General features: G+C 37.9%; 5 protein-coding genes and 1 long non-coding RNA gene across 9 annotated transcripts in view; 3 read left to right on the top strand and 3 right to left on the bottom strand.

Moving 5' to 3' along the window:
* Positions 1–1358, bottom strand: part of LOC124412290 — a 95572-nt gene extending 94214 nt beyond the window's left edge. For 2 of the 3 annotated variants that reach the window (XM_046892037.1, XM_046892039.1), the window contains exon 1: positions 671–1065. The gene's annotated coding sequence lies outside the window, so the exon portion shown is untranslated. Of the gene's footprint in view, positions 1–670; positions 1066–1277 lie in introns of those variants that run through there. The other variant, XM_046892038.1, reaches the window with a different exon arrangement.
* Positions 1359–1895: 537 nt separating this feature from the next.
* LOC124412434 lies at positions 1896–16840 on the top strand. Its single transcript, XR_006929795.1, has 3 exons — positions 1896–1907; positions 6274–6278; positions 16202–16840. It is a non-coding gene; the product is annotated as an uncharacterized LOC124412434 (long non-coding RNA).
* Positions 9005–11147, bottom strand: LOC124412431 (histone PARylation factor 1). The gene is made up of 5 exons (XM_046892290.1): positions 10956–11147; positions 10213–10749; positions 9970–10118; positions 9485–9723; positions 9005–9357 (listed from the first exon to the last, which is right to left on the bottom strand). Exons 1-5 carry the CDS (start codon positions 11085–11087, stop codon positions 9056–9058), a joined length of 1359 nt encoding a protein of 452 aa, XP_046748246.1. The 5' UTR covers positions 11088–11147; the 3' UTR covers positions 9005–9055.
* LOC124412429 (rab proteins geranylgeranyltransferase component A 1) lies at positions 11549–16062 on the top strand. Of its 2 annotated transcripts, none has more exons than XM_046892288.1 (11): positions 11549–11791; positions 11894–11960; positions 12155–12346; positions 12445–12631; positions 12710–12947; positions 13441–13663; positions 13752–13958; positions 14043–14167; positions 14267–14349; positions 14613–14789; positions 14916–16062. In XM_046892288.1, the coding sequence occupies exons 1-11, from the start codon at positions 11743–11745 to the stop codon at positions 15087–15089; spliced, it is 1722 nt and encodes a 573-aa protein (XP_046748244.1). In that variant the 5' UTR covers positions 11549–11742; the 3' UTR covers positions 15090–16062. The 2 variants fall into 2 exon arrangements, with proteins under 2 accessions (XP_046748244.1, XP_046748243.1); XM_046892287.1 differs by having other exon boundaries at positions 14267–14427.
* On the bottom strand, positions 16458–18702 carry LOC124412432. The gene is made up of 4 exons (XM_046892291.1): positions 18313–18702; positions 18056–18197; positions 17048–17948; positions 16458–17015 (listed from the first exon to the last, which is right to left on the bottom strand). Exons 1-3 carry the CDS (start codon positions 18488–18490, stop codon positions 17048–17050), a joined length of 1221 nt encoding a protein of 406 aa, XP_046748247.1. The 5' UTR covers positions 18491–18702; the 3' UTR covers positions 16458–17015.
* A 62-nt stretch (positions 18703–18764) lies between these two features.
* On the top strand, positions 18765–25081 carry LOC124412426 (Bloom syndrome protein homolog). Its single transcript, XM_046892285.1, has 16 exons — positions 18765–19215; positions 19368–19548; positions 19645–20343; positions 20507–21320; positions 21392–21526; positions 21631–21809; positions 21909–22130; positions 22254–22615; positions 22721–22979; positions 23104–23487; positions 23583–23727; positions 23853–24040; positions 24107–24297; positions 24387–24517; positions 24613–24802; positions 24880–25081. Exons 1-16 carry the CDS (start codon positions 19112–19114, stop codon positions 25046–25048), a joined length of 4353 nt encoding a protein of 1450 aa, XP_046748241.1. The 5' UTR covers positions 18765–19111; the 3' UTR covers positions 25049–25081.
* Positions 25082–25336: the final 255 nt, after the last annotated feature.

The following is a 25336-nucleotide window of genomic DNA, read 5'->3' as shown; positions in this document are numbered from 1 at the left end:
CATTATATGAATTTCAACCTCATATAAATGAAGCCTTTCGGCGCGTTCGGCCTTTAAAAAGCGCGTTCGAAACTCAATTCAAACCACATTACCCAATTTTCTACGATTAATATAGTTTCAGATATTTTTTTCTCCTTTCGTCACATTCTGAATCACAGAAACGTGGAATAAACAGTTGCAAGAATTGTTTCAGCTCTTGCACTCTATTATAACAATAGGAATAAATAAGATTTTAAGTTAATATTAACAATGTAAATAAATTAAAGAGAAGATTACAAGTTAATATTAACAATGAAAAAATAAATTTAAGAGTATACATTTTAAGAGAATATTAACAATGAGAATAAATTTTAATTATGCAACAATTTATCAGCGAAAATGTTTGTTTCGTTTACCCTAGGAATAATAAGAATTTACCGATCTCGACGCAATATAGATCTCGGGGTTTATTGAGCTGTATCTAGTAACGACTGCACACACTGTGTATATGTAAGCAAGACCTACAAAACGTACTACAACGCACCGTTTCCTCGAACACCAGTAAATTTTACCCAACAAGCAGCAGTAAACCATTTTTATATACTAACTATCGAGCTATCCGAGCTTGAAATAAGCGTGAAATAAATTATAACAGGGCATAGAAATAAATTGAAAACATTCAAAGTGTTACCTTAAATTCGTCAGACTGGGCAGCGTGGTCGTCCTCAGGTCCTTTTTCGAGGGTTGTAGCAAGGTTGCATTTTCCGAAATTTTCCGACTCTTTCTTGACGACGCGCACGTTTTTTCCCGACGAATTAACGAATCCACGAAATCGAGAGAACAAAATCCGCAGATCGATCGGCAGCCGCAGCCGTCTGCAACCCTTCGCCGACTTTCTCCCCTCTCGCGGGTAACAACACGAAGTGGAGATAGAGCAGATGCCCCGCTGAGGCGGCAGGCCGAGCCTTGTATACTTGTTGCTCGGTTCGCTAATATAATCACTTAATTCCAATTTCACTGCACGTATAGGTACGAAACGCGTGGAAGTCTGATCCTTACATGGATGATGACTGGAAAGAGAAAAATTATAGGCGGTATGAAAAGTGAGAATTTTCTTCAGTTTCTACCGCGATCATATTCGCCTGTTATTAACAGAAATTAAGAATCTCCGCGGAGAGAGAGAGAAAGAGAGAAATAAAGAGAGAAGGGAAAAACGATGGATAAAAGAAGAGGAAGAAGAACTGAGATGGCGAAAGAAAGAGGCTGGAATTGGAATCTATTAAAAACTTGCGATTTACTTTTCACATATTATTAACACTGGATTAAGTAATTTAAATTCGTTTCATACGTATACTTTGTCCGCACTTGTAAAATTCGATAGATAAAATCATTAATCGTTGAGAGATTAAATTTTTATTTTTTTTTTTTGTTTCTTCCTCACAGTACTTCAATTATCATCCGAATTATATAATAAAATTTTTCTCTTTGTATTTTTGTATAATTTTTAATTTTTATCTTATACTTTTCTCGTCTGTATTTTTTTTTATTATCATTATCATTGTTGTTATTATTACTACTATTATTACACCCTTCTCGCTAACCGATTCGGTTGATCACTGCGTGTCGTATCTACAAACGGTTTCGAAAATCTTGAAGTCGATCGTAAGAGTTTTTTCACAGCATGTAGATACATGATGCATTTGTAACGGACATTGATATACGCTAATGAACGTTGAACAATATCGAATTAGACCGTGCAAGTAACGGGGCGAAATTCAACACATGTTTCATTTAGAAGCTTGCATTTATTATCCACGTTTAGAAACCCTTGTGCACTCATACATATTCAATATGTCCGCGCACCGATTTGTTTAAACACCGTTATCATATAATTGATTAAAACATGACACACTGTGCGTGCGCTCTTCGTCGACTAATTATACTTGCATATACGCACCGAGAAAGCAGATCCCCCCCAAAGAAAAAAAAAAAACAAAAAACGAAAATAAAGGACAGAATTTCCTTATTTATTTAATCATTTACTTTTATCTCAAATGTCAAAAATAAAACATCATGTCGTATCCTCCGTATTATGCAAATATGAAGCGGCAGAAGCAACAAAACAAAGGGTCAAAAATAAAGTGAACGTAACGAGTTTAGCGCGGTGTAAAAACGGCTCGGGTCAACCCTCAGGTCGCGAGCCCCCGACCATCCGCCTCGTAATTATCAGCATCGGCATACGTATAACAATAAAAATCTCGTTCTTATTTTAAACAATATTAACAGCCATATTGTATACAACATGCGCAGCTCATGGTGTTCGAATTTTTTATCGTTACATATTCGTTGGAAAAACTAACTCGTCTTATACCGCAAACATGATAATTATATAATTTATCGTTGATACAATTTTCATAGGCTGAAGGGGAGGGGGAGGTTTGTATATGTGTGCGTGTGTCTGTACAGAAAATTAACCCTTCCTTTTCTCAATTTATTATTAATATTATTATTATTATTATTATTATTTTCAATATTAACGTACTGCAGCGATTATACGGGGACTAACAAAAGTTTATAGGTACGACGTGTAATGTGTATAACGTATTAGCTATATATTATATATGCAGCAGTACAATACGTTGGTATATAATGTAATTGATATACGGCCAGAAAAGTTCGCCGTTGCTCTCGGTACGAAGTCGCGCGCTCCACTGAGGCACGGGCATGCGTATCCTACGCGGGTAGCCCCCCTCCCTCCCCCTCACCCCCTCCCCCTCACCGCCGCCCCCGGCCCCCGTTGCCCTCGCCGCCGCCTCCCGCCGCCCTCGCGAATATCGCGGCACCGTTACAACCGTCGCACAACCGCCCCAAACCAACCCTTTCAGCGGTATAACCATCTTCGACACCGGTGTTGTACCTGGTCCTGCACGCTGCACACGTGTGCCGCACTTGCAAGCTTGAACGATAATTACTCTAACGTTTTTGCTCTCTTTCTCTCTCTCTCTCTTTATGTCTCTTTAGATAAGCCGGTCTGTTACAGAGAAGGAAACTCGAAATTGTTATTTTTTTGAATACCACTATTTTCTTTTTCTATAATCGTTGGGGGGAGGGGGGGGAAGGGGTCATTGGTAAACAGAATCCGAGGTGGGGGTCAAACTTTATTGGAAGGATCAATATTTGTAATGGCCGATATATCGGGGCTTCAAATATGCGAAAATAATCTAACGAATGATGAATTGTTCGAAATCTTGATTTCAAAAGTGTTATTGATTAGAATATTCTTGGTCGAAATCTTTCTTTATTTTATGTATCGGCCAGTCGAAATATTGATCCTTCCTAGGAATCTAGAGTTTTCATCAGATTCTGTAGTAGCTTCAGCAGCCATTTTGAATTTTAGTGGAACAAAAACGATCGTAGGGAAAAGATTTTTTTATGAAACTAAGAAGTTTTAGAGAATTAAATTTCCTAATAAGTTTAGTTATGACAGTTTTTAGTTTTCCAAGTTAACAACGGAAGAGTTATTTAACAAAAACAAATTTGCTCGTAAATTTAAAATCGCGGTCGAAGCTAATGCGGCATCTGGTTGAAATCCTCGATTTCGACCACCAGTAACTCCCTTGATGATTAGAAAAATAAAACAGGAGTATAGAAAAATTTTAAACGTACATTCCGACTGGATTCATTATTTATCATGAGACTCAGTTTTGACGTTTGGCGAAAAAATTCTTCCAAGTAACGAAAAATATAAAAACAATCAACCGAAATGTTCGTATGGATAAACAATTGAATGAGAAAAAAAAGGTTTGACATTTTAATATCAGTAGAACTCTTTTTAATTGATGAATTCTCTCCGATTTACTACTTCGTAGAAGTTTATAACAAGCAATTTCCTCGAGTCAAATAAAGTTTTTACAATGTCTTTAATCAGGAATGACGCTTGGCTAACAATAAAATCCAAAAGATTTTCAACTTTGCTTAAAAACTTGCACTCGAGAGTTTCGTATATTCTAACTGATTACTTTCTGCAATTTTGATACTCGCGGAATCTAAATTAAATGTTCACAATAAATACATAAGCCTAGTTTCAAAAAACCTTTATCAAAACAAAATTGTACCTAACTAACGTAACAGTTGACATTTTTTCTCAAATTATAAGAAAATTTCCAACAAACTTTTCCAGACTTTTCAAGTACAAGTAAAAAATGAAATGGCAGAAAATATTCGCCTGTGCAAAAGCTCAGCGACTGTTGATATGACGTGTCAGTTGCCTTTACGTTATTATATGTGTAAAAAAAAAGAAAAAAGAAAAATGTCAGACGGGTCTGAAAAAAATATATATATACATTTATATGTAGTATAGAAATTTTCTTTGAAATCCCTCGGGAATGTCCGCATATCCTCGCGCCCTTGACAAACATTTGCCTTGCCCTCTGCAAACGAGCCTTTCCTACCAGAGTACCGACCAACCCTCTCGTTTTTCAATTATATCATTGGAAGCATTAAATTCCGTGAAACGAAGCAGCCGCACCACACGACTCGGTGTGCGCATAAGTACACCTTTGTTTTTTAATACATACCGTATAAAGCAGCGGAGAAATGGTCCGGCCTGAACCTCGTTGTTGTTATTACGCCGGCTGCTGGAATTGTGGATTTTCCGTTTCCCGACTCTCTTCTGAGCGAACTTCTGCCATTTAATTTAATACGTAGAAATACGAGAAAGCAGCGTAGGCTCATTGCCAGTTAGCTTTTCTTTTTCTTTTTCTCTAAGCTCTGCAGCTACGAAATGGAAAATAATTCTTCACCCTATTTCTGTAACACAAAATTCATCTCTGTTACTAGCTGCACCGGAAAAAAAATGAAATTCAAAACTGCCACGCTGCATCTAAACACTCCAGCTGTTGCGCGGATGAAAAATGTCGGCCCCGTATCTACACGTGTGTGTATAATACAACAGCACGCGAAAGGGGAGAATTAGGCACCCTCTAGTGGAAAAATTCTCGGTCTGTATTCTCGCCGCTGTTCTTCATCCCAGAAACAATTCTGGCTCCCGGCTTGCATGTGGCATTTTTAAAACTAATTGCGGTATATTTTTTTGCGGAAAATAAAATGCAAATTCAATGCTAGGACTAGAAAAAAATATCATACCTACTAGTTCAAACGATTTCTTTCACGTACTCCGGAAGTCTGCAGATACGTATGTACGTTCGCACACAATTTTTATTTTTATTCGAAAAGGGGATGATGAGTATCGCGTCGGGAATGATTGTGCCAATATTCTCAGTTCAATTTTGGCAATCTGTCTAATTTGTAAAATTTTTTTGAATATATTGTTCCGTGCAGTGAAATACATACATACTGAAGAAAATTTTGTTCTTCTTTGGAAAAACCATGAAGTATTATAGGAAAAAGGGAAAATTTCCACAGCAATGAATAGCGGCACAAGATTTCTATATATATCTCGTTTCGTATTATCGTTATCTGTGCGTAATTTTCGAACATGTGGGTACCAGCATTGTGTTATGCGTGATATGTATGTATGTAATACGCGCGTAGGATGTTTAATTATTCGATCGTAAATTCTTGCTTTTTAAATCAGCTTATTGTAAAACCGGTTTTATTGGCTAAACAATTTCCCGTCAACGTTCTAAAAATAATTTCGAGTACGTAACCGGCTCCTTTTTCCCCTTGCATTCCGCGGGTCTATATCGGCAAAAAAAGTAACCCACAACCGGCGATTTTATTTGCTCGCGAGTCACGGTGCGGACGGATATAGATATGGGGGAAGTTCGAGTTCGAGTTCGAATGTTCCGTCTGCATCTCGATGTCGGATGGCTGGACACTTCGCACTTTCTCAATCCGCCCCGCAGCGATCAAAGGCAAGTAGCAAGGAATCGAGGGATTCGCAAATTGGGAAAAGGTGAATTTCGAATCGAGAAATAATTTGTGGGTCTCCGATTGACCAGCCGAAATAAAAATATTGCTCGCTGCATTGACGACGATGTTTAGGAAGCGGAAAATCGGTTGGGACAAAATTTTTTGCAGCATAAATTGAGCTGATGCCTAATTATAAAAAAAAATTCATACGGATCAGAGAGTCCATTTATTGGTACCGCTATCGCTTCGACGCCGTTGAAACCTTTCAATATTGGAGCCTCCGGTTTTCGTCAAAGCGTAACTTTTCACGAGAGGAAGTATCGAGTTTCGTTGCTATACGTTAACGAAGCGGGTAGTAAACCGCGCTTCGTGTTGCCGGTATTTTTCAATCCTTGGAAATTTTCAACCCCGACAATTCAGCGATCGTATTTTTTAGCGACATTTCCCCGTCGACCATTGTTTCTGTTTTTGTCCATGAGATCAAAGGCAGATATAGGGGATTATAGCCAGATTATACCTTGCAGTATCCTTTTTGTCCTTGTACGAACCAAGAGTGTGGAAAACACCACCGCTGAGGTACTACGAGAGTTGCTTTGAAAATAATAAAAATCAAGTAATTTTCATATTCTTCTAAAATTCAGAAATTACAGGATAATCTGTATATCTGCACGGATTACAGCTCATTTTGCATGCGTGTGAAAGTATTTCAGAAAATTTTGAAACTTGAGGAACAAAATTCTGCAATCGTTATACCGTAAAATCTAAATTTAAAGAGTTTCTCCGAAATTAAAACTTATACTTACAGATTCATGCGACGATGTGACGAATAAAATAGAATCATTTTATCAAGAACTTCAAAAAAGATTAACATGATTTCCGATATTCATGTCAATCACTTAAAAACAAGAAAAAAATAAATCAGAGTGAAGTTGTGGTTGCGCAACGGTTGAAATAACGCGAGTATTGTACTCGGCGAGCGTAAAAAGCGTCGTGCAACGCGACGTAAACGTTGACAATAAAAGAAAGAAGAGAAGAAGAGGAGAAGAAAAGAGAGCGAGGCCAGAACGGCACCGTCAGAATTAGCATAAACATTATCCCCAGCCACAATTTCCATCACCGTCTCGCGCCTTTCGTCGCGTTCTGTGTAAGAATTTCACCCGCTCGTTGTGTCCTAAAACGCACCCCGCATCTGAAGGCGTCCATTCAAGATAACGTTGCCTATACGTTTCTACACTTCCGCGCTGTTACACCCCAAACCTCCATCGGAATTCTTCCCCTAGTCTTGATGTAATCTCGCGTCTTCTCGACGACATCTATATCGCCGAACTAGTTTCTCTGGAAAATAGAGTATTTGCAAAAATTTGGCTCGATATCGCAAAGCGTAATAAATAACCCCGGTAATTCTGCCGAATCTAACAAAGCAATCCGATCTTTCAAGGCAAACTTGTGAGAGGTTGCAGACTAAATGCAGCTGATAAAAACGATTTTATGTCATTATTTTCGAGGTATAATGATTCCATTTTTCACAGAGTCTACAAATTCGTAGGATTGAGGGTAAAACGCGAAGTCATTTCTGCAGGGGTGGAATCGAGTTGTTACTGTATTTTAGTCTCGTTAGAGAATTGGTGGATACGGAACGTGCATTCCGAATAATTTCGAAAAACTGAAAAATGAAAATCTCAGGGCGCAGACGATCAACCGGTTAAACCTTGACCTCGTACTTCTTTCATTCGGTCTTGAATAATTGAATGAATTCATTTCGCTTCGTAAAAAGCCTCGACGTCTGGGAAAAGAAGAAGTTTTTACGAGCTTTCTCTGGTTTCTAGGCAAATTCAATTAGTGAAAAATAAACATATATTACACTGGTCGGTAAGAAACGAGGTTTCGAGGTTTCGTCGAATTTAGAAACCTCGAAAGCACTTCGCCGTGTATTTCTCATTTATTTGAAAACCGTGCTCTCCGACTTTCCAAGGTATCCCACAATTCGGTTCGCGCCGTCAATTACGATTAAATCGCTCAGACTTCCAAACTTTGCAATTACAAAGAGCGACGTTTTTGCGAAAACAGACATTCGTGAAAGAAGACTCCACGGCAAATTTAACTGTTAGGCAGAAGCTCAAATTTGCGTGGCTCGTCTGAGCCTCGTTCTACTAGAGACTACAGATCTCAAAAATCGAAGAGGGATTAGATCATGGAAAGTAGAAAATGGAGTTGAACAGGGCCGCGCAACGGAGGACGCGATTAATAGTAACGATGATCGTTAATAGACGAGCTCCTAAATACCAATGGAGTGAGGGTATTGAGTTCAAAGCTTCCCTCTTTAAAGGAACAACTCAACTCGGCTTATCTATCGATTTCTCATCACGAGTGCACCGCGTTTCTACCATGTACACATTAGATACATACATCGATATTCGTACATACATACATTCACGCTCTCACAGGCTTTATAAATATCCCCATATGGCAGATACGGATAAGCCTAAATCATGTGCACATAATAATATCGCGGTACATTAGCTAGACTATCTTAATCTTACGCTTGGCGTATAATGCTACGCGTACATTGCTCATAGAAAAAAAAAACATAAACACTCTTAATTGATAATGGAATGCGGAATGAAAAAATTGCTTAGTCAATTAATAAAGAAAAAGAAAACTGATTGAAACCAGCTTACTACTAAAATTCGCTGTTCCTGAGATTTGTTGCAATCATCGTTCAGCGTGGTTTTTTAAAATTTTACACGACCAGTGGCGACATCTCGCGTAGAGAGATGTTCTAATGTTTGTTTTAAACAATTTGTCTGGCAGTTACTGTGTTGATAACGAAGATCAGAACACGGCATTACCAACGGAAAATGTGATGCGTAACGCCTACATTTATGCAACTAACATTATGTAGCTTTTGCGGACATTTATGCATATTTTCACGGATATGGAATTGTTGTAAGTATTAATATTTGATTTCGATTTCGGACGAGGAAATGGAGCGTGGAGCGGAATGTTATATGTAGATTTACGCAGCGTGACGGACACCGAAATGCAAGTTCGTACTTGTTTTTATTTTTCATTTTTAATAAAGAAATAGTATAAATAACTATTTGAAAAGACATCTTACAAGAATTAAAAAAAAAAGTCGATGCAAAATAAGAAACAAATCGGAATCTAAAAATTACCTTACGGCTTCGATCCAGTATTCTCGTTAAATGATTCCGAGAACACAGCCTGTCTTTCTGTCGCAGCAATGCGCCTTGGCGATTTTCAAAAACTCCGGACGATTAAGCAGACTGTACGCGGTTGTGAGCATTCGAACAGCGATGGTCTGAACATGCTTGCTACCGCTGGAAAATAGGTCGTGTCCTAATTCTAGGCACGTTCCGAAATCGCACTCGTCAGCGGCGATAGTAGCCAGTCGTTCTACTTCTTCAAGTTTAGTTAAGTGATCAGCTCTTTCGGTGTCGTTTTCCGATTCATCGATCTGTTTCAAAATTCTCTTCAGGTTTCCTAGAAGTAAGAAATTACCAGTTAATGACAAATTTTCAGATATTTTTGAGTTTTCCTTTTCTCTGATTTCTGTGAGGAAAAATTATCACAACAGAACAACAAGTTACGATGATGAAAAATACTCTACCATCAGTTGCAGCCAGCTCTCTGTATCCCAATTGAGTTTTCTTATCATACGGCACCACAATTCCTGCACGATGAAACGTTCTTGCCACGACTCGTCTTTCCCTAGCTCTCATGGATTCCGTACTCTTTTCTAACTGGATGCTCTGAGCATTTGAGAATTTTTTTAGCCGCTGACGTAAGCTGGCCACTTTAGGTTTTTCAAACGGATTAACCGTCTTAAGTTTCTCCTCCAAGTAATCACTTTAAACAAAGAACGCATCGTTACCGTGACATGTGAAAATAGTATTACAGTTTCAAATTAATCCTCCATGGAGAATAAATCCAGTTTTGAGAGGAATCTATAATCCTGGGCACAGTGAAATATATTATTTTCCTTCTTTGCAAATTCATTCAATTTTTTCAGTCACACCCTCAGGATTCACCAAAAATCAGATATTTCTCGTAATGCGGATTCTATACCTTCCTAATTTTAGTAAATGAGCTTACTCTACAGCTCCAAAGACAGTTTCTGCCACAGGTTTGATCTTGCAATCCACATTAGCCGAGTTTTTAGCAACAAAAATAGGATTCTTCTTTGGCTCATCTCTCCAATAACCAAGGTGCAGGCCGCTCTTGTCGTTGCCTCTGATAATAGTCTGTGAAAGAAATTGTAGAAAGTAAAAGCAATTAAAATGACCAGATAGGCATCCTACATCCAATATTTTCATTGCTATAAATAACTCAGCTAACCTGAAATTCGGGAGGGTCATAAAAGTATCTCCAGTGCCTCAGATACAGGTCGTTATTGTTGACCTTAGCATCCAATAACTTTCCATTCAAAACATCATATGGCCCAACAAGTAAAAGATCAGCAGCTTTGAATGCACTGCAAGGGTCACTGGGCGATATCTCTTTACAAAGTTCATAGAAGCGGTAAAAGTCTGACGGCATTTCTACCAAAAATTTTTCTTTTATAAATTCTTTTTCATCCACAGGTGAGGACGATCCTGTTTCATTGTCTTCTTTCTCAGTCCCCGAATGGCTACCAATATCAGATTTCTGTTCATTTTCGCTTTCTACGTCAGATTCTCTTTGTTTGGAACTGCTTTGACCAGCATCCGCAGTTTGATCAAATGAATCAAGCGACACACAGCATTTCTTTAAAGTTGTCTTAGGTACTTCTGAGTCAGAGTCGGAATCCGTAATCGGTGGCTCGTCTTTTTCTTCCTTTCTCCGATCTAGCCGTGTGCGTTTTTTAGGTTTTGATCTAGTGCCATTCTTTCCCTTCTGAAACAATAATATTGGCTGTTGCATAGCGTAACAAGGAGTAAAAGAAGCTCACAGACCTCTTGCAGGATTCTCGTAGAAAGTTTGCCAACACCGTTAATAGCTTACAAGCGGAAGTGTATTACGTACGTAGTATGATAGTACAAAATTAAACCGATTGTTCAGAGAAAAACATAGAAATCGTAACGCTATTGAGGTTAACTCACCTGATCGTCAGGAGGTGGATGTTTATATTTGTCGCGATGAATTTGATTCTTCTGATAACATTTGACTCCGTAGTTGCAAGGAATACGGGGGTCCTTGACATATGCCTCGTAGAGTTCATCGGAAGTGGGCATATCGCTAGATTTAACAGAAAATTATTCAACTATCTCACAGTGCTGAATGTAAAATTTTTTCGAATACAAAGTGATCGCCTACAAGTTCGGGCCGATCCGTAGGCGGCCGGAGAACTGCGTGAATTGGTCAATGGCGGCAATTTCAATTTTCGTCTTTTACCTAAAAACTCGGAGAGATAGGCTTGGCGAAAGAAGTTGAAAAGCGAGATAGAAAAAAACGCGATGGAAATGTGAACGAAATGATGAAACCATGGTACGTAAAGCGTCGAATTACCATCAAATTACATGTTGATCCGCGAAGATTTTTGTTCGAAAATGTGGTCGTTGTAGTGGCAGCCTTGAAACTGGCAGCGAGTGGCGAAGTGGCCTGGCACAAAATTGCGACGCGTAGTGGACGCGCAGCAAAATGCAGCAAAATCCTAAACGGGGATTGGCGGAGCGCCGACGGAGCGAGCGAGCTGTCAAAGTCTGAACAAAAAAGGGTGAAAGCCTGAGCGAGGAGGGGCGAGTCGCGAATGGGGTTGCTAGCTGCGAAATCTGACATAAGGGAGCAATAGCGAATAATGAATTGACTGTTTTCGGTCAGTGCTTCTTGAAAGAGTTCAATCTACGACGAGTTATACGATTTAAATAGTTGTTTTTATTATTCCGAGCCATGGAGGACGACCTGCCGACCGAATACGATGTTGTCGTCGTGGGCACAGGTATTGATTTTTTTATATCAAAAACCTCGATATATCAGAATATATTTCAATTCATTTGTGTTCTGTCAAGCGTACTAAATTATTTATCACTATTTTACTCAGGAATGACCGAATCCATCGTCGCCGCGGCGGCTAGCAGGATCGGAAAAAGGGTTCTACACCTTGATAGGTAGCTGTTGCCACATTTTACTCATAAAAATCTGTGTAGAATCATATTGTAAAGAAACGGTGAAAAGAACCGCTGGTAAAAAAGTCTGCACTTACAAATGTAAGTGCAGATCGTAGACACTCGCTCAACAAAACTACCATCTGTTTACTTGTAATTTTTTATTTTATCCATTAACCCGAAGCCTGAATTTTTAGCAATGAATACTACGGCGGTCTTTGGGCTACATTTAATTTCGATGGTCTACAAAAATGGATAGAAGATCTGAAATCTCCCAAACAGAACGGGGCAGATGCCGCTGCATTGCTTCAAGCTGATGAGAAATTTTTAAAAGCTAGCAACCAATATTCCACTGTTGAAAATATCATTGAAAAATGGTTCATTTCCAAGTAAGTCGAGATGCTAACTCTTCTCAAAGAAGAGAGTTTCATAATCTCGTCAGATTGCAGTAATGAATTTATTAATTTCTTTTGAAATACTTTGACAGTGATGCAGACCTGCCAGTAGTGTCCACGAAGGATACACAAACTGATGGCTCTGGAGATGCCGCAGCCAACGACGGAGCGGAAAAATCTGACGAAGATAAAAGTGAAAAAAAAGAAACTGTCAAACAATGGAGCATCGATCGGATCAAAAAGGAATACCGAAAATTTAACATCGACTTGGCACCAAAGGTTGGAGGAAAGAAAATATATCACTGAATCACAGTTATCTTGCTCTAAGATTCAAACTTATCCTGATTCATTTTACAGCTACTGTTTGCTCGCGGTGAACTGGTAGAACTTTTAATCTCTAGCAACATTGCCCGATATGCAGAGTTCAGAGCTGTTTCTCGAGTTGCTACCTATATGGATGGCAAGCTCACCCAAGTTCCGTGTTCAAGAGCAGATGTTTTTGCCAATAAAACTGTGAGTGTTGTGGAAAAGAGAATGCTGATGCAACTGCTGACGTCGTGCATGGAACAAGGAGCGGACAGTCCTGAATTCAATGGTAAGTGAATGGAGATCAAGTAACACAGGAAGAAGCGGGGGAATGGCATTGACGACAAATTTTTTTCTTGTGTTAAAAATATCGCGATCAATGATGTGTAACAGCCTTGAGACCAATACTCAGTTGGGATAAACGCGATACGTTGAGATCGTTGACCTGCAGGATTTAAGCATTCCTCAATAATAATCAATAAACTTAGCAAAAGCTGATGCATGAAAGGAGTTACTCAACTGATCAACATTCTGTCCAACACACTGATGCTAACTGTTAATGAAAAACAATAGGCTTGGATCCGTTTATGGCAACGGTTTGTCATCCACTGTCTGCTTGCCGTTCCTAAATATCCGTTATTTGCAATTGAAATGAATTTTTTTTTAGAAAGAATAATTCTTGAGTCAGCATTTGCCATGGCATCGTATGGCTAATTCTAATCTAGAAACCTCGTTTGGCAAAAATTGGAGACAAATTTACAAAAGGTTGAATTTTGTTGCAGGTTTCCAGGACAAAACATTCCTAGAGTATCTTGATACGAAAAAGCTTACCCCCATGGTACGACACTATGTGATGCAAGCCATAGCAATGGCCACTGATAAAACTTCCACAAGAGATGGAGTCAATCGTACTAAACATTTCCTAAACAGCCTTGGCCGCTATGGAAATACACCTTTTCTTTGGCCCATGTATGGAAGCGGTGAATTGCCTCAATGCTTTTGTCGGTAAGTAGATTGCCAAAATGTACTGGAAGAAAAAGGACCAAAAGCAAATGGTATTTAGTCTGAAAGACCATCTCTCTCTTTTTAACAGTCTGTGCGCCGTTTTTGGCGGCGTGTATTGCCTGAAGAGACAACTAGACGGCATCGTAGTCGGGGATGGAAAATGCAAGGCTATTATAACTGGAAAGCAAAGACTGGCTTTGGAGCATTTGGTAGTTGGACAAGGGCACCTACCACCAGAAATTGTATCATCCAGTGGAGAGCAACAGATATCTCGTGGAATTTTTATTACCGACAGGTAAGTCGGTTTTTTCTCTGTTTTTTTATGATTCTACTTAAGGAGCACATCGTACAATACACTTTCAATTAAAAAATATTGCAGATCCATTATGCAGGGGGAAAAGGAGAACTTAACACTGCTCTATTATCCTCCAGAAGAAACTGGCCAAGAAGCCGTAACTTTAATCGAACTTGGACCGTCAACAAACGCGTGCCCTCAAGGACTTTGTAAGCACTGTTTATTAATTTTGAATCTGTATATCCCTGTCTTTTTTTTTTCTTTTTGTTCGTTATCATCATCGTTAATTGACAAATCCAATTTTTCAGTTATGGTACATGTGACGTGCAAGAGAACCAAGACAGCTGAGGAAGATCTGGCGTACGTGACTAAGAAATTCCTGCGTGCCGAGGTACTTGATCCTAACGTCACTCGAAATGCCACCGATTCTCACACTCAGACTGTATCTCCCGACAAGAGACATCTCCAGGCACGTAGAAACACTGCGTACTGTCAGGACTCACTAACGTATACCTCCCACTTCTCGTAGTCACCGACAGTGACGTGTTTCTTTCCTAGCAATACTCCCAGCTCAGACAAATTTACACCACAATTCCACTCTCCTTTCTGCCAGTCGGAAGGGTACAGTAATTATTAGAGACATGTGATTTTCAGGAAGGTTCTAGCGAGACCAAAGATGACAGCCTGGAAAGTCCTAAACCACAAGTTCTCTGGTCATTGTACTTGAATTTGCCAGCAAGTGATATTAAACTCAGCGATTCTGCTCCTAACAACGTGCACCTCTGTTCTGGGCCTGACTTGGACCTGGACTTCGACTTTGCTGTGAATCAGGTAATTCTAGAAAAGCAGAGTATGACGTCCGAGCCTTTAGTATACATGTCCAATCTATGATCCACAACATGATCTAGTTAAATTTACTAACAAAACATTATTTTTTGTTCCTTTTCTTTTATCAAGGCCAAAGCGATATTCAAGGCCATGTATCCCGACGAAGATTTTCTACCTCGTGCCCCAGATCCTGAGGAAATAGTATTAGAAGGTGAGGAGGCTCCCGGGCCACAATTTGAGGGAGACAAGCCAGAAGACGGAGAAGAGAAACAAGATGTTGAGAAAACAGAAAAAGAAGAATGAAGGAAATTCCATTTATCGTGATACATGATACTAGCACGTATTAAGGTGAGAAATTGAAAAGATTGCAACAGAAAAGGATAAAATCTAAATCTAAACATGAATAACTGAATGAACCTGTAATCGGCAAAAGTCTCATGTATGATTTCGTACAATATTATTGAACAAAATTCACCTAAGAGTATATCTGAGAAGGGGTACGTCATAGAATTTGCTGAAATTTCGGGAGCAAGCAGAAAATAACCAAGATATTGTCTTGATACACAGCCACTAGATTACCAAATACATATTATTCACCCAGAAATTGAACAATTTTGTGAATGTAAACATTTGTGATATTACTATATTAACGTTGAATAAATTTCCGGGTATAGCAATGGGCTGTGATATTTTCACGTGTTATTTGATCGTACGTCAATGAACAAGATGCTACATACAAGACGAATGAGCCTGATCCAGATTTCTGCTGTTGAACACTTCCCTTTTATACTCTTAGGCGACAGTGTGAATTCCATTGCTATGGCACCACACATTTCAATTCACATTTGACAATTTATCAGCAATAGTTGTGCAACTATGTTATTTTACCTAGAGAAGTCTAGCTTGATTTTCTTCCGTTTGTAAGATTGTATCTTCAACAGCTATATTGACTTAGCAAAGTGATAAAGGTTACTCCTTCCACGTATGGATGAATATAAGGCTAACAACTCAAGTAGAAAACTGAGGCCGAGCTTTAAAATTGCTAACGATAAGGCATAAATAATTTCTACGCATTTAAGTTATTAAAAAAAAATGAATATTTAAAGATGCGTTGATAAATTTCATGTTTGCTCGATTCAATATTACGAATGCACTAGTTCCATCTGTTTTAACATAATGCTTTTAAATATACTCTCAAAGGTCTAAGAATACCAATTGCCAATAGTTCATAATTATTAACTTATCGAAAAGAAAAAAATTCCCGAAGATACTGCAATACAATTTATTTCTTGATTACTTACTAACCGAGGTTTATTTAAACTAAGGAAAATTAGTTAAAAAAATATCGTACATAAAAGATGTTCGCGTGTTTTGCCACGTAGTGGTGAATCTATCAAAATATTGAACGACGCGAGTAAACTTTATTTTACTTTCCTTTAGTGCTAGACAGAGAAGATTGATGCTGCTTCTAAATTGTGAAAAAAAAGATGCTTCATTGCACAGTCCACGAATTAACATTTCGGGTATTATTGAGTGTCGCAAACCATTCCATTTATAAAATATTCTGTTTTAATCTGCAGTCTACTTACAATCTGTATTACAACAATTTTGCTTGTATGCATATTATTATCCTGCTTAAAACATTATCAATCGTATTTTTACAACGGCTAATCCTGATACGATGATATTTCTTGATAGGGTTTAAGAGTTCACTTTCACCGTTGTGCTCATACAATTCATACGTTAAACTATTTCACAGATCTAGTATTCATCGTTTTCGCGCACTGTATGTGTAATAAATAACCAAACAGCTAAAAATGAAGAAGAGATATCTTCAATTTGATACTTTGACTACATGTATGCATATTATTCTACAGTATGCTATTGTCGGAAATGGTATAAAATGAATAAAATCTCTTCTTTACCTAAAATCAATAATACATAAGTATTTAAGCATAGGTATCTCGGCGTATCTTCAAATGTCTTATGCATTTTTGTTGTTTAAATATTTATTTCTTATATAGAAATAAAGTGTCTTGAAATTTAAAAGATTATTTCAGACTTCTGTGCTCCTTCTCGAGGCTTCATTATATTCGCATATTTGTCAATATTGGTGGTAAATCCAAAACATATTTCCTCTTATTTCTATTACTGTGGATCTCACTGTACTGGATAGTTTTATTTTTCGAAGTGAAATATTACCATTAATTCAAGCTTTTGCAGCTAGTTGATCCCGCTTTAACAAAATCATAATAAAACCTTCACCTTTGCTTGCTTTTTGATTTACGGGATCCTAACTTTGGATTAGGTACCTGAGAATATTTAATTTCTGCTCGAGTAACCAATTTACAAATTTCCATTTTGATTTCTGCTTGTGCTCTCATGGGTAAATTCATCACAGTGTGTGCCATACTTTCAAAGAATAGTTCCACACTACTAGTGCGACCCCTTTTGGGAAAAACTTGTGGTCGTAAACTTTTTTTAGACTTGAGAGAAGCGTCCATTTCTATTTTAACATTTTTACAATCCTGTTTTTGCTCTTGCGATGGAGAAGCGACTCTAACATCAACACTTTCCATCTTGGGATAATTATTAACTTTCATATTTGAACTGGTCAAAATGACAGTATCACAATTCTTATCCGATTGCAACTTGGGACTCTCAACAATTATTTGATTCATTGGATTAAGACTGGACACACTTACAATAGAAGGTGTGGAAGTTGTGCTGGTTTTTGGAGTAGCATTACGGCTCCTCAAATTTCGACCATTATTCAACGTGTTCAGCTGACGAATAGCTCGACATCTCGTTTGCAATTTTGTGTTTTTCTCTACCAGAGAAGGCTGAAGAGGTAATTCATTATCTAGACCACTGCTCCATGCTCCATTATCTTGTTCTGAGCTCTGTTCCGAATCTTGTTCTTCTTTACTTGAAATGCTGTCAGCATGCAATTCCAAGTCCATGCATTCCATCGTCATATGTTTACCCTTTTTGTCAGTCTGGGACTGCTCTTTACTTTTTTCGTCGTTAGATTCTGCTTGCTCATGGCCATCATTACAATACAGTTCTCCGGCGTCGCTGCATTCTGCATATTCTAACTTCCAGTCATCGCAATCAACATCTTCAAAAGCTTCAAGCGCTTCTTCGTAAGAGCGCTCAAATCTAATTTAAAAAAATTATAGCATATATAAACTTCTAAAAATTATTCAACTTCAAATAAATTGAGTCTTTTGGATAGAATCAGCTTATCATCCGGAATGAATACTTACGAAAACTTCAAGAAATCCATAGCATCTTCGTACAACCACTTTCTTCTCGCTGAAATTCCTAAAACATTTTCCTGCAGTCGCCGTCTCCTAAGCTTAGAATAAACATCTTTCAAGCCTTTCCATCGCCGTTTACAATCCTCGGCTGTAACCAAGTTTAATGTCGTAAGAATAAACATCGGAAATCAAAAACAAAAATAAGATTTATTTCACACATTTATGGATCACGAATGCAAGTATAAAGGTATTTATCAATTCACCTGAAAGCCCGACCTCCGCGGAAATCACTTGCCAAACTCTATTTATTTCATTTCGATTCTTTCGACGGTTAGGCGACGATTTTGACGGCAAGTACATTACCGGATGGTCCTTCACGAGATTAATCAGCTTCAAGCTAATGTGAGTTCCCAGTTTGGTGGCAGGCGTTTCACAGGACATTTTTATCACTAAAATTGTCCGAATCCAATTAAACAATTCGAAAAGTTCCGCTTGTATCAGACACTTTTATCAATACGATATCACAAACTTAAACTCGATTGACGATTCTTGCATGCGCATTATACTGCGTTATACCATAATTATAACGCGTTGATACCGTTAACCCATAGAACTCCGCGTAACGCCATTAAAATCGACAATTTCAAACTGGACAAAGCGAATGTATGCGAACCGCAATTGTATGTCGGAGATTGGCACGATTGGCATTTCAGTTTTGTCCACGTTTTGTCCCCGAATTCATCAGTGTAGCCAACAAAACGAAGAAAACTACCACCAACAAAAAGTAGGTATGTATTAGGTTGGTGCTAGATGCAGTGTAGTACGCGCGCCCTGACCCGCGCAAATGAGGTTCGAAGGGAATTTTCCCGTGTAATTTTGAAATATTTTGTGCTCGACTAACCTCGAATGATGTGATACACATACAATTTAATTGAGGAATCGGATTTCGAGAATATATATATTACAACGTATATTAGACAGGAATGTTTTAGAAATTGAAACATATTACATTTAATTATGTGCCTGGTCTCACAACACTAACCAAAAACGGACGAGATTAAGATGTCAAAAAAATCAGCTGTACGTAGCAGTAAGCGAATCCAACCTACATTGACAAATTTCTTAACGAAATTTCCTCAATCTACACCCAAAGATGTTAAATGCAGGTAAATTTCGTCCATAACAGGTATATACCGTCCGACAGTAATCCATATCTTCCCTTATACCGTTGATCTTGATTTCTGGTTATCAAGTTATTACTGATATGTATAGTTAAAAAATTCAAATACTGTATTCTTATTGATTATATTTGCTTTAGTATCCTACCCAACACTGCCAGTAGAAATGTTAACAAAAATTATAAAAAAAAATCTACTTTTGAGTCAAATGATATTTGGGATGACAGTGATACAAGTTTCGAGATTGAATCCGATGCCGAGGATAAAGACCTGCAATCGGAAGTATCGAAAATTGACAGGAAAGCTTCCATCGTATCATTGGTAAGTATATCTAGTCCAAAATGATTTGATAGGTGTGATATAATTTTAATATATTTTGTCCAACATTACTATGTAATATTTCTTAACTTATTTCAGAATGATTCCTATGAGTTCCCAGATCCCAAGTTAAATAATTATACAATAAAAAGCTGCAAGGAAAATTCAACGATCCAATATGTCGATGATTCTATGGAGGAACAAGCCAAGAAAGACTTAGAGGCCTATAAATTGAGCGAATTAAAATTGCCCAGTGTGAAACAAGAAAGTGGTAGCTTAAAAGAAAATAGCAAAGAGTGTTTAGTATCAAAATACTCAAATGGTGTTGACGAAAACAGTCCCAAGTTCACAATTGATGAAACAAAAACATCAAGTGCTAATAGTGCATCTGCAAATGCAGTAAAACTAGAGGCAGATCAAATGAATAACATTTCTCTTGATAAAGAAACTAAGTCAAATCACTTTGCACCGACGTCAAGTTCTAACAGTCCTGGTAATGTTAGCAAAACAGTTCCTAGTCTGTCTTTGCATAAAAATATTAGCATTAAGACTGAACCGGAATGTGAGACTGTTCCTATATCACCAAAACAGCCAAAATTGAAGTCGCCTTCCCCGGTAAAAATTATAGCTGATTCGGACAGTGAGAGTCGTGAATCTACAGATAAACGTTCACCAGTGAAGAGAAATGAATGGAAAGGTCCAGATATAAAACTAGATTTAAAACCGTTAGGATTAGATGAGAAATTGGACCCCTGGATTGAAATGATGAAAAAGAAATCCGCAGTGGCATCAATGCCTGTGAGTTTGAATCAAGTTTAACTGGAATTCATAACATATTTTTTCTTGATAAAATAATTTCTTCACAATTAGGTCTTCATTTGCAAATAATGTTCATTTCGAATTACATACCTGTATTATTTTATTCATTCCAATCACAAGCTAATGAAAATATTTTCTACAGCCGCAAAAAAATCAAGTGTTGCAGCGCCAACAGATCTTTAAAGAAATAGAACTACAAATTTTGGATAAAATTTCGATTGCATTTAACCAAATTCCATTGCTGGTACTGGAAAAATTCCCAGGCTTCAACTTAAAAACCTATCAAGATTTAAAAGTCTTGCGTCAGCATCTTAAAGCAAAAATACTTCTGATGCAAAAAAAATTGGATCGGCTCAGTCAAGAGGAACAAAATGCATCTCTCTCACATGCAGATGAATTTCCGTGCGATGACCATTTGTCTGATTTTTTATCTCAAGAATTTGATGATTCACCATCACCATTGGCTTGTGGTGCAAGTGGTAGCATTCCAATAAAATTCAAGCCAAAAGTAAACACCGTTACATCACCTCAACCAAATTACAAGCAAAAACCAAGTACAGTTACATCATCAAATGAACTTTATGATTGTACCACCGAAAAAGTAAACTTGCTCAAAGATGTTCAATACAAGAAATCTGTAGACACTGAATTGTCTTCTCCGCCTGTTACTGTTAAAAAATCTGCCTTTCAATTAAAAAAACCTATAAGAGCAACTATGCCATCCGCAGTCACCAAGCACATTGGAAGTACCTGGGAAAAGCTTCAAGGCATTTCTAGCCAAGCCAATTCTGAAAGTAGTAGTGAAACTGACATCAAGTCTGCAGCGATTTGCAGCAACTTTTCAAGCAAAATAAATGGCAAGACTAGCAGTACAGAATCCTCATCACAAAAGTCAAAATCTTCTACAAAGTCAACGTTCATGGATGATTCATGGAATAGGATGAACGATAGTTTTAGTAGGTCTTTGTTCCATCACTAATTTGCTGAATTAAATATTTCAATATTTGAAATCTCATCTCTTCTACAGATTTTCCGACACAGAGTCATCATATGCCTCTAGATAGATCGTTGACCGATGAGCTACTAGAAATGCCAGCTATCGAATTTGATTCTGAAGCTAGGAATGCTGCTAGAGAAAATAGTAAACCAGTAAATACAAGATGTATGTTGTTATCGTTTTATTTTTTAACCATGATTTTATCTCGCATGCTGTGCATGCTTTGAAATTGAACCAAGAGATATGACTTTTCTTGTTTTATCGCACAGTGTCTAAGCCAACATCCATCAACACTGCGAGTGTAAATCAACCTGCGAAAAGTTCGAACTCTGTGCAGTTATCTAGCGCAGCATCCCAGAGTGGAATATTTACAGGCGATTACAAAAACGATGGAGTCAGTGGCGAATTCGATGGTCTGCAGTATTCACATTCACGAGAAATGCTAAAGGTAAATGCTATAAATTACAATAACACACGCCTGATTAATTTTTGATCAATCAATGTAGTTAACGCAATCAATATTTTCTCGTTTACCCATCAAATTCAGGTCTTCAGACAAAAATTTGGATTACACAGCTTCAGGCCGAACCAACTACAAGCCATAAATGCAGCACTTCAAGGGTTCGACTGTTTCATACTAATGCCAACTGGCGGTGGCAAATCTCTGTGTTATCAATTGCCTGCCCTTCTTGCACCTGGTATCACAGTCGTAGTTTCACCATTAAAAAGTCTAATTCTCGATCAAGTTCAGAAACTCAATTCTCTTGATGTAAGTACATAAGTTTATCATCACTGGTAAATTTGATATGTTTGTTAGACAACTAGCAGTTGCATTGTTACTCTCTGCTATTTATCGTACGCCAAAATTCTACGAATTCACAAATTTTTACAGATACCAGCTGCTCACATATCTGGTAACTTGACAGAGAAGCAAGCGGAAGATGTATATAGAGAGTTGTCGAAGGCAGGGCCTACACTCAAGCTATTGTATGTAACACCAGAAAAAATTTCCGCATCTCAGAGATTCTGTTCATGTTTGGGCAAGCTTTATGAACGAAGCTTGTTGTCCAGATTTGTAATTGATGAAGCTCATTGCGTCAGTCAATGGGGTCATGATTTTAGACCTGATTATAAGAAGCTAAAGGTACTGAGAGAAAATTATCCCAGAGTACCGACAATGGCTTTAACTGCAACGGCTACACCAAGAGTGCGCACGGATATTTTATACCAATTAAACATGACCCGTCCAAAATGGTAAGCTAGCTTTCTTTCTCTTCACCGTTATTTCATTAAACAATTTTTTGAGGATCATCGTATTCTCTCATATTTGCATGATTGTAGACTGATCACTATTTGCAGGTTTATGTGCAGCTTCAACAGGCCAAATTTAAAGTATAGTATTATCCCCAAAAAGGGTAAAAACTGCACTGAAGAAGTAATTGCTATGATACAAACAAAGTTCAAAAAACTCTGTGGAATTGTATACTGCTTGTCACGTAAGGACTGTGATAATCTTGCCGATGATATCAAGAGAAACGGCATATCAGCTTTGAGCTACCATGCCGGACTCACCGATGCTCAGAGAGCTGCTGTACAAGGAAAATGGATTTCTGATGAGGTGAACCACACGTTTACTGTTCATCCTGATCTTTATATTTGAAAATAATATTTCACTGATGAAGAGCTAGTAAACTAGAGGTGTCATATGCGCATTATCGATCAACAACTATTCTCATGTGCAGGTTGATGTTATTTGTGCAACTATAGCATTTGGAATGGGAATTGACAAACCAGATGTGCGATATGTAATACATGCTGCCTTACCAAAATCGATTGAAGGATACTATCAGGAAAGTGGACGAGCTGGCCGTGATGGGGAACCAGCAGATTGCATACTGTTTTACAACTATGCCGACATGCATCGTATAAGAAAGATGATCGAAATGGACGGGGCTTCTCAGGAGGTAATTAAAACTCACATGGACAACCTGTACAGGATGGTTGCGTTTTGTGAGAACACAACAGATTGTCGGAGAGTACAGCAATTGAACTATTTTGGTGAAATCTTTAAAAAGGAATTCTGCATTGCTAATAAGAAATCGACGTGTGACAACTGTAGAAACAAGGTACTCTAAATTTCTTCATGAATATTTCATTGTATGTAAATATTTTTTTAACTATTTAATTACAATTAAATATTTTTGTCTGTGTTTCTTACCAGGATAAATTCGAAATGGTCAATGCAACTGAAGATGCAAGAGAAATGGTTAAAGCAGTACTAGATTTAGGGCAAAGAAAAGGCATAACGCTCTTACAAATAACGGAAATCTTTAAGGGCAGTGATCTCAAAAAGATAAGGGATGCAGGTGAATATTATTTAGCTCTTTCCATTTTTCGAAAAGTACTCTATTCTATATAATCACACTAACACAACATCATTGTTACTTTTCAATATATGTTGCGCTATAAACATTATGTCTATTCTTGTCAGGCCACAATAAACATCGAATATTTGGTCGTGGTAAAAATTGGAAGAAGAATGATATCGAGCGGCTGCTGCACAAATTGGTGATTGATCAATATCTCCAGGAAAACATGTATATCAACAATGAAATCACTTGTGCATATCTCAAGATAGGACCGAGAGGACGAGAGCTTTTGACGAATACAAATCTCAAGGTAAACAATAATTTCCTGTTTTGAGAGATTGTAAGCACTAACACTGTGTTGGGGGGTTTACTTTAGATACAGTTCCCACTGAGGACAAGCACTAGTATGACGACGGTGTCCGTGACCTCATCTGATGTGACGCCATCAAACGAAGCGCTGAAGGACTTACAATCGCGATGTTATACCGAGTTAATGTCAATTGTACGCGGAATTGCAGGTGCCTTGGATGTTTCTGCTGCTTCTATTATGAATATGATTGCTGTCAGGTTGGTGAATAAATACAATTCGGTTCTCCATACGTAGGCATTCAGAAAAATTATCTGACTCATTCATCTTGCTTATTTTTTCATCAAAGAGCAATGAGCCAGCAGCTACCAGACAACGAAGAAGCAATGTTAAAAATTCCTCATGTCACAAAAGCGAATTATGATAAATATGGAAAAGCTCTACTCGATGTAACCCAGAAATATGCTGCCGAAAAGTGTGGTGAGTACTTCATTTCTTGAGCTATAATTACTGGTAGACAACAAATATTTGATGATTCAAAGTTCCTTACTAACAAATTTGTTTACGTTCAACAGTTTTGCTGAGTGAAGCCTCAAGCCACGATAACATTTACAATGATGAAAATGATGAGGGTGCTACATGGTTGTCTACAGTATCTAGTCCAGCCTTTACAAGTAGCACTAGTAGCAGAGGTCGAGGAACAAAAAGAAGAGGACGAGGTGGCGTTTCTAGCAGAGCAAAGAGATTCAAACGTGGAGCATCAAAGTTAGTGTCGATAAAAAATATGGTGAATTTGGACTTGAAAATAAAAGTTTTTCTTATTTCATCTCTTGCTCTTTCAGCTCGGAATCTCAACAATCCACTGCGCGAAGCAAACGTGGTTCGGGAACAACACGTGGCTCAGGGTCATATCGCGGAGCTGGAATGAGCCGTGGTCCAGGATTTCTAGAACCAGGACAAAAGCAGGCCTTTACCAGGGACAGTAGTAGATTCGTGAATCTTGGTTTATAGTATCCTCAAATTTGATGACTCAGGTATTGAGAGGAAATAAAAAAACCTGAAACTACCTTCCAAGGGTTCAAACTATGTAAAGAGATTGTGTGATCAAGATGGTGAGTTGATATGTTTATGACAGGATCCATTTGTTTTTCAACCTTAAGATCTCAAAATGATGAAAGACGAAGATCTAAGAATGATTGAAAATTGGTATCCGTAATGCAGCTCAACTAGTACTCGTGTATAAAAATAATTTTAAATAATTTATTGTCGAGAAAAAATGTGTTTTGTAATAAAATGGAT

The sequence above is a fragment of the Diprion similis genome, chromosome 11 (genome assembly GCF_021155765.1).
Source record: "Diprion similis isolate iyDipSimi1 chromosome 11, iyDipSimi1.1, whole genome shotgun sequence".
NCBI classification, from domain to species: Eukaryota; Metazoa; Arthropoda; class Insecta; order Hymenoptera; family Diprionidae; genus Diprion; species Diprion similis.
This window is presented reverse-complemented; position numbering and strand designations above follow the sequence as displayed.